At 51.5% G+C, this 7,942-nt stretch overlaps 1 protein-coding gene across 2 annotated transcripts; it reads right to left on the bottom strand.

Annotated features, from left to right (window-relative positions):
• Nucleotides 1–2,837: 2,837 nt before the first annotated feature.
• Nucleotides 2,838–6,524, bottom strand: LOC105705485 (patr class I histocompatibility antigen, A-126 alpha chain). Of its 2 annotated transcripts, XM_064380606.1 has the most exons (8): nt 5,977–6,524; nt 5,579–5,848; nt 5,081–5,356; nt 4,247–4,522; nt 4,007–4,123; nt 3,574–3,606; nt 3,405–3,466; nt 2,838–3,243 (listed from the first exon to the last, which is right to left on the bottom strand). In XM_064380606.1, the coding sequence occupies exons 1-8, from the start codon at nt 6,173–6,175 to the stop codon at nt 3,151–3,153; spliced, it is 1,326 nt and encodes a 441-aa protein (XP_064236676.1). In that variant the 5' UTR covers nt 6,176–6,524; the 3' UTR covers nt 2,838–3,150. The 2 variants fall into 2 exon arrangements, with proteins under 2 accessions (XP_064236676.1, XP_064236675.1); XM_064380605.1 differs by having other exon boundaries at nt 3,205–3,466; nt 5,977–6,523.
• Between the last annotated feature and the right edge of the window lie 1,418 nt (nt 6,525–7,942).

The raw sequence follows: 7,942 nt of genomic DNA, 5'->3' as shown, positions 1-7,942 counted from the left end.
TATATCACTGCCAGACTCTGAGCCAGAATGAGGTGACACAGAGAGGCTGGGACTGTGCAGAATGCATTTTAGTAAAGGTGGCTGAGTGGCAGTGGTGATGTTCAGTTTCCAGGTGCAGCAGTGACATCTGTCCTAGCCTCAGAGTCCAGTGTCCAGCACCAGGGTGTCAGAGGTTTGAGCAGTGGTGTCTATGCTCAGAGCAGGGGCAGTTGTTCCTAGGAGGGACCAGATCCAGGGTGGGCTGTGGATTCTCTCTCTGAATGTGTGGTTTCCATCCCAGTTCTGTGGTCTTCCCCACAATAAAATTAGCCCCCAATACAAGATATACAACTTTATGTATAAATTAGAGAAATTTGTTTTCCATAGTTTGGTCTAAGAAGTGAGTGAGAAATCAGTGTGTGGAGCAGTGTCAGAGAGCAGCATTCAGAGGTATTCTCTGTGTGAGAGTCACATCCTGAATTGTCTACCTGACCTCTACCCCATGGTGGAGAGATCAACAGGGAATATCACATCTCATAATTGATGATGTACATCCTGCCTTTCCTTGCTGTGAGAAAAATCCTCTTTTAACCAAGATTTGAAAACCCACATGACCCACCCACCCTGGGCACTCTCTGATCACTGATCTCAGTGGTTCCCAATCTGGCTGAGCAACAGGATTGCTGGTGGGGGCTTAGAAAATCCTCAGGCCACTCCCCAGAACCCCTGTCTCACAGTATTATGCACAAGACCGAGGAATCATTTATATAACAAGCCCTACAGGCAAGGCTGGTACACAGACATGTGGGATCCTGGTGTTGTTGCTGCTCCAAGTGTGATCTGGAGACTAGCAGCAGGAGCTCCAGACTTGTCATAAATCCAGAGTCTCTTGCTCATCTCCAGACTTCCTGGATCTCAGCACCACATCCAGGTGATTCCTGTGCACATGGGAATGTCCTCGTTTAAGTGTCCTCTAGGCATGGGGTCAGAACTATGCAGTCTGCTCTGGGTATGGTCTGATTGGGTCCCTTAGAACTGGAAGTCCAGGGTTCAGTCCTTGTGCTCATTCTTTTCCACAATCAGTGCCTTGGTGCCCTCATCCATGCTTGAGGCATTAAGTATTGTTTATACGGTGTGATCTCCTAAGTCTATTCTCCAGCCCAGTCCTTTCCCCTAAATTCTGGAGTTGTCTGTCCAACTGCCACCCCAGCTCCCTCACCTGCTTTCCTAGGAGACATCTCCTTCACTGAGTGCCTGGGATGCCCCCTCCTCAGCATGCTCCAGCCAGAGTCTCCCCATTTCCACAGCAGTTCCACCCTTCTACTCACTCATTTTACAACTGTGGGCATCCTTGATTCATCTTTCTCACACCACAGATACAATCCATTGGCAAATGCTGTGAGTCCATCTTAAAATGCATCCAGAATCCCTTCATGTCTCAGTATTTCCCCTGCTCACACCCCAGTCAAGGTAACGACATCTCCAGCCTGGAATACTGCACTCACTTCCCACTGCCTTCCCTTCTGCCTCCCTCATCGCTCACCTCTTAATTCTGTTCTCAGCACAGCAGTCAGAGCTCCTTTTAAAAGAGAAGTTGTACCACATCTCTCTTCTGCTCAAAACTGTCTGCTACCTCCTCATCTTACTCAGAGCAAAGGTCAGATGCTTCTCCACACCCTCCAGGCCCAGCTGCCCTGGCTGTACCTTTGACCTCACCTCAGATTCTCTCTCTCCAGCCCTCCTGGCCTCCTTCTTCTCCTGGGAACACAGACACCTTCCTGCCCTAGTGCATTTGCACTGGAGCTTCCCCTGCCCGGAAAGAACTTGCCCAGATATCCTCGTGGACACTCCTCATGTCCCTCAACTCTTTCCTCAAAGGTCACCTTTACAACATGGTGCACACTGACTACTGCAGCACAACAGCCACCTTCCCTGTCCCCATTGCCCACACTCTGGATCACCTGCCTCACAGCACTTCCCATCTTCTAGCACTTTCCTTCCTTGCTCTGGTTATAGTGTATCAATCATCTCCATCTTCCCACTGGAACACATGCTCCACAAGGTCAGAGATTTTTCTGATTTTACTTCAATAGTGTTCTGTTCCCCAGATGCAGAATCATTCTGTCCTATGTCTGGCTGACAACAAAGGTCAGTTGAAGGAATGATCACTGTAGAGCACCTCCTATTCTAAAGACAGTATCTTTGTTAACATAGACTCAGGCCAAGTGCTGTTTTGTGGCAGCTACAGCACAAGGTCCCCTCACACTGACATCCAGGCAGTGTATGCTTTTCTCAGCAGGGCTGCTTGTGGTGTCCCATCTCCAACCCTCCTCCCACACCAACCCTCCCCTATCCCCGCTGCACATTGCAGCACGTAATCAGGTTTCTCTCTTCAGGGATGAACAGTCCTTGATGATGGATCCAATTTCACAAACAAATGTAATTCTAAATTAGACTCTGCTTTAGATTCATGAGTTGGGATTGGAGCCAGCACCAAGATCACTAGAACCAGGGCAGGGAGAGAGGGCAGGAGAGCAGAGCAGAGGAGGAGCCCTAGAAGGAGGGCAGGAGCTGAATGAGTCTGAAAATTTGTCTCAGAAACACAGAGACTCCTGTGTGCAGGGGCTGCCCGGGTGATATATGAGCCTTTGTGGTCACAGCTTTCGCTGGACAAGTTTCCACTGAAGGGACAAGGACAATGGAGCAGTGAAGCTGACCCAGCTGAGGACTGACCACATAAAGCCCATGATGGACTCAACAGCAACTGGGCACAGTCCCCGTCCACACTCAGTTCCTCACAGCCTTCTCCATCCCCACCTGCAACAGACTCAGCTCAGTGAATATGCAGATTCTGGAAGGTTCTCAGGTCTTTATTTTCTCTCTCAAATTTTACAAATTGACTTATTTAATTAACCCATCAACCTCTCACAGAAAATATTTGAGAAAACACATTTATATTCAGATTCTTATTTTTGGTAGGGAAGTAAGAGGTTGCAGCTCAGTGCACCATGAAGTTGAGACAGAGATGGATACACCCAGCCCCACCTCTCTGGAACCGGAAAGATGACTGGGGAGGGAACACAAGTCAGCGTGGGGACAGGGGTCACGGTGGACACGGAGTGGGCTGTCTCTCCACCCCCTCACATTATGCTATCAGGGACGCAGACACATTCAGATGCCTTTGCAGAATGAGAAGCCAGAGGCTCTTGAAGTCAGGAAGGGGAGGCGTGAAGAAATCCTGCATCTCAGTCCCACATAAGGCAGCTGTCTCAGGCTACAGAAAACATTAGTCATGAACAAATTCAGGTCGGTCATGGTAAGTGATGACACTCTGTACAGCCCACCACACACTCGAAACATCTCAATCAAAGAATCCCCATTACCCAGTCCTTTCCACTCTGCCTTACCCCATACCAACTTCAGACTCCCAGAATCTCATCTTTAGAAGCTGTGAGAGACACATCAGATCCCTGGGCACTGTAACTCCCTGGGGTAGAACAAAAAACAGGACCTGGTCAGAGCCTGCAGGAGATGTGAGCCAGGAGGAATTATGGGGTGGGTGAGCTCCTCCACACTCCTGCCCCCACCACTTACACACAGCCTGAGAGTAGTTCTCTCTTTTTCCACCTGTGGGAAGAAAATGTCCTGTGAGGGGACAGGGAGGAGGTAGGACTATGACATCTTAGAGACACCTCCTAGTCTTGGACCCAAGAGAAGTTTCCAGGAAAGCAGGTGTGGGTCCTGGACCAACCACCCTCCTAAGGTCTGTCCTTAGCAGGGACCTTCTCCTGATTTGCGAATGCTGGAATCAGGACCCCATCACCACAATCATCAAGGTGACACATCTGTCCTTCATTGTCACATTTGCTTCACAAAACAATAAGTGCTGGTACACAGGGCCCCAGGGTTGGTCGGCCCATGCGTGGATGGTGCTTTCCATTAAGGAAGCAGGGAACACTTTTACCTGGGGCTTGAAATCCCCGGTTGGACAAGAAAATGCAGACCCCACCCCTCACCCCTTCCCTACCTGAGCTCTTCCTCTTCCACATCACAGCAGCGACCACAGCTCCAGTGATCACAGCTCCAAGGACAGCCAGGCCAGCAACGATGCCCACGATGGGGATGGTGGGCTGGGAAGACGGCTCTGGGAAAAAGAGGAAGGTGAGGGGCCCTGACCCATGGCCTCAGCCCTGACCCTGCTGAAGGGCTCCAGAAGGGCTCCTGCTTTCCCTGAGAAGAGACATGACACCACCATCTCCCTCCTTACCCCATCTCAGGGTGAGGGGTTCCGCCAGCCCCTCGTGCTGGACATGGCACATGTATCTTTGCTCCTCTCCAGAAAGCACCACCACAGCCGCCCACTTCTGGAAGCTTCCGTCCCCTGCTGGCCTGGTCTCCACAAGCTCGGTGTCCTGAGTTTGGTCCTCCCCATCCCGCTGCCAGGTCAGTGTGATCTCCGCGGGGTAGAAGCCCAGGGCCCAGCACCTCAGGGTGGCCTCATGGTCAGAGACGGGGTGGTGGGTCACGTGTGTCTTTGGGGGATCTGACAGGAAGAGTCAGAAGATTCAGGCACTTTGCGTCTCTCATGGGACACCCCAGTAGCACCCATGTGACCATCTGAGAACGGACAGGACACCTGGGGTGGGGAAGGGAGCACAGAACCCAGACACAAGCCTGGACACAGGCACCTGGGATAATCTCCTATTCTGTGGAAAGTTCTAGTCTCTGAGGGAGAAACTGTGACTTCTGGTCCTAACTTGAGTGGAGGCAGAAGGACTCAGAAAAGCTGGAATCAGACCTTTAAACACACAGAGAACAAGGCCTGAGAGAAAAGTCACGGTGCCCAAGGCTGCTGCAGGGTCAGAGGAGACCCCTGATCGGTATTCCAGGGACTTTCTTCCCCTCCATTTCCTCAGAGGTCATCCCTTAATTGTCCTAGAGAGCAGAGGAGGCCTCAGAGGAAACTCAGGAAAACTCATGTCATTCTCCATTCAAGGGAGGGCGATATTCTAGCGCTGATCCCATTTTCTTCCCCTCCTTGTGGGAGGCCAGCCCGGGAGATCTACAGGAGATGGGGAAGGCTTCCTACTGCCCCTGGTACCTGTGCGCTGCAGCATCTCCTTCCCGTTCTCGAGGTGTCTGAGGAGCAACTCCACGCACTCGACCTCCAGATAGGCTCTCCATTCCTCCACCAAATTGGCCGCCTCCAACTTGCGCTGGGTGATCAGAGCCGCCGTATCCGCGGCAGTCCAGGAGCGCAGGTCCTCGTTCAGGGCGAGGTAATCATTGCCGTCGTAGGCGCTCTTGATATAACCGCGGAGGAAGCGCCCGTCGGGCCCCACTTCGCAGCCGTAGGTCACCTGGAGGGTGTGAGACTCTGGCCCCGCCCACGCGGTCAGCCCCGCCCCTCGAGCCCACCCCTACCAACCCGCGGGGATTTTGACCCAAACTGAAAATGCTGGGGCTCTCTCCTGTCGAGTGTTTGGGCGGGTCCCGCAGCCTCGGGGTGGACCTCGGTCCTGGAGACTCGGGGAGACCCGGGCCGTCCGTGGGCGATAGGGAGGGGTCGTGACCTGCGCCCCGGGTCGGGGTCACTCACCGGCCTCGCTCTGGTTGTAGTAGCCTGGCAGGGCCCTCAGGGTCACTTCGCTAATCTGTGCGTCCGCCTTGAGTCTAGTTGTCTCCCGGTCCCAATACTCCGGCCCCTCCTGCTCCAGCCACCGCGTTCGCGGATCCATTCTCGGAATCCCGGCGTCACTGTGGAACCGCAGGAACTGCGTGTCGTCCACGTAGCCCACGGCGATGAAGCTCGGCTTCCCGCGGCCAGGCCGGGACACCATGGTGTAGAAATACGTCATGGAGTGGGACCCTGGCGGCGAGGAGGGGCTGAGACCCGCCGGACCCTCCTCCCGTTGGCTCCCCGGGTCCTGCGCCCTCGCCGGGCGGGCCCCTCGCTCCTCCCTGCAGAGACCGTTTCCCTCCCGACCCCGCACTCACCCGCCCAGGTCTCGGTCAGGGCCACGGCCCCCAAGAGCAGCAGGAGGAGGATTCGGGGCGCCGTGACCTCTAACCTCGGCATCTGGGGAGAGTCTGAGTCAAGGTGGGTGTGTGGGGACTTTAGAACCGGGACCGCGGCGACACTGATTGGCTTTTCTAGAAACCCGGCAGCCAATAGGAGTGGGAACTGGAGATGCATCTTGACTATCCAACAAGTTCCCGACACAGGTTGGGAGAAGTGAAACTCAGGTGAGTGGGGAATCCCCAAGGCTGCGAGTCCGCAATGCAAACAAGGCTCTCGGTGCCTGAGATCCTGAGAGCCACGCCTGGGACCTGAGACTTTGTCCTGATCTCTCTTCTCCTACACCAAGCCTCTTCGTCACACTGACTGCCCGAGTCCTGGCCAAGGATCTGCCTGGGGAACCAGGGAGAGACACCCCACGCTGCGCCCAGCTTCTTCCCGTTCACTTCTCGTCCTGGAATCCCGGTTTCGGAACTCGACTCCCTGCCTCCCACTCCTTACCTCTCCCCTTGGACTCTTTTTTCTCTCTCTCTCTCTTTTTTTTTTTCTTTTTTAGTTGTTCTTGTTTCCCCCTTGGACTCTTGTACAAGGAAAGTCACCACGGGGAACTTGATGCCAGAGAGTGAGCTCACCCTGGGAGTGGAGGTGTAAAGACAGGGGTTTTCTCTCTAAACCTGGTGAAGTTTTGTCTGAAGGCACCAGAGATTATCATAGAGACCAGTTTCCTTTTTGTTTATTTATATAGTAGGTAGCACAATACTGGTAATCCCTGAATGATTAGAATTCCAATCTGTAAAAGACCTGTGTCAAAATAGAGCTACAATTAAACTCTCAAAGCTCCTAAGTTTTATTTCCCAGACTATGGATCTGTGACTCTGGGTTGTTACATTTAAAATTATCTTCATTCCGTAGCCTGAGTTTCCCTGTGTGAGTCCAGAACATCTGAATACGAAGAAGCAGGTTTGTTACTGTATATTGCAACCGGGAGCCTGTAGTCATCACCTCAAAGTTACAAGTGCGCCACGCAGTCCCAATGCTCTTTACTGAGGCCCCATCGCTGCCTATTTTCATTAACTATGAACATCTCAGCAGTGTGCATGTTTTATTTGGACACTTAATATTTTTGTAACTCTTTTTTTTTTTAAATCTTAAAAAGGCCATTAGTTCTTAGGCAGTCCCACAAAATGTATTAAATATCGAATGCAAAGAACCCCCTGCTAGGCTCTTTCACTGCTTTAGAATTCTTTCCTGCTCCTTTTCCTCACCTCCTGCTTCCCCAGCTCTTCTCTCTGCCCTTCTCCTCCCTCCTTAATTCCCACCGCCCAGTCACTCCAGAATTGTGGCACTGTAGAGAACAGTTTCTTTTCCCTAAAAACTCTCTTTCTGTCCCTTTCTATTTCATCCTTGCCTCTCACCCTTGACCCTTCCCTTCACTCAACCACTGCTCTGCTTTCTGTCACTGCGTTAGTGAAATTTCTAGAATTTCATGGACATGCAATCATATGTTATGTAGTCCTTTGGTCTCTCACTCAGCATAACAATGTTTGAGATGATGCCATTCATTCATTTTTGTTGCTGAGCAGCTGCCCAGTATTGCTGGAATCCCAGTTTACTCATTGGTTTCTCTATTCTCCAGTTGATAGACATGGGGATTACTCCAGTTAGGGTGTGTTATTAATGAAGCCACTATAAATAACTGCTTACAAGTGTGGCCTTACACTTTTATTTCTTTTGGATAAATACTTATTTGTGGTATTGCTGGGTCATGTGGTAATGGATGGGCAGCTGTATAAGAAATTGCCAAACCACTTTACAAATTGGCTGTAACATTTTTTGCATTCAAACCAGCAATACAGACATTGGTATTTGTTCCATATTCTTGCCAGTATTTAGACTTATCATATGTCTTTTTAACTTTACCTATTCTAGGTTATGTGTGGTGGT

The sequence above is a fragment of the Aotus nancymaae genome, unplaced genomic scaffold, assembly GCF_030222135.1.
Source record: "Aotus nancymaae isolate 86718 unplaced genomic scaffold, 86718_ANA_hifiasm-v0.15.2.pri h1tg000027l, whole genome shotgun sequence".
Lineage (NCBI taxonomy): Eukaryota > Metazoa > Chordata > Mammalia > Primates > Aotidae > Aotus > Aotus nancymaae.
The sequence above is the reverse complement of the archived record's forward strand: the minus strand, read 5'-3'. Positions and strand labels throughout refer to the sequence as shown.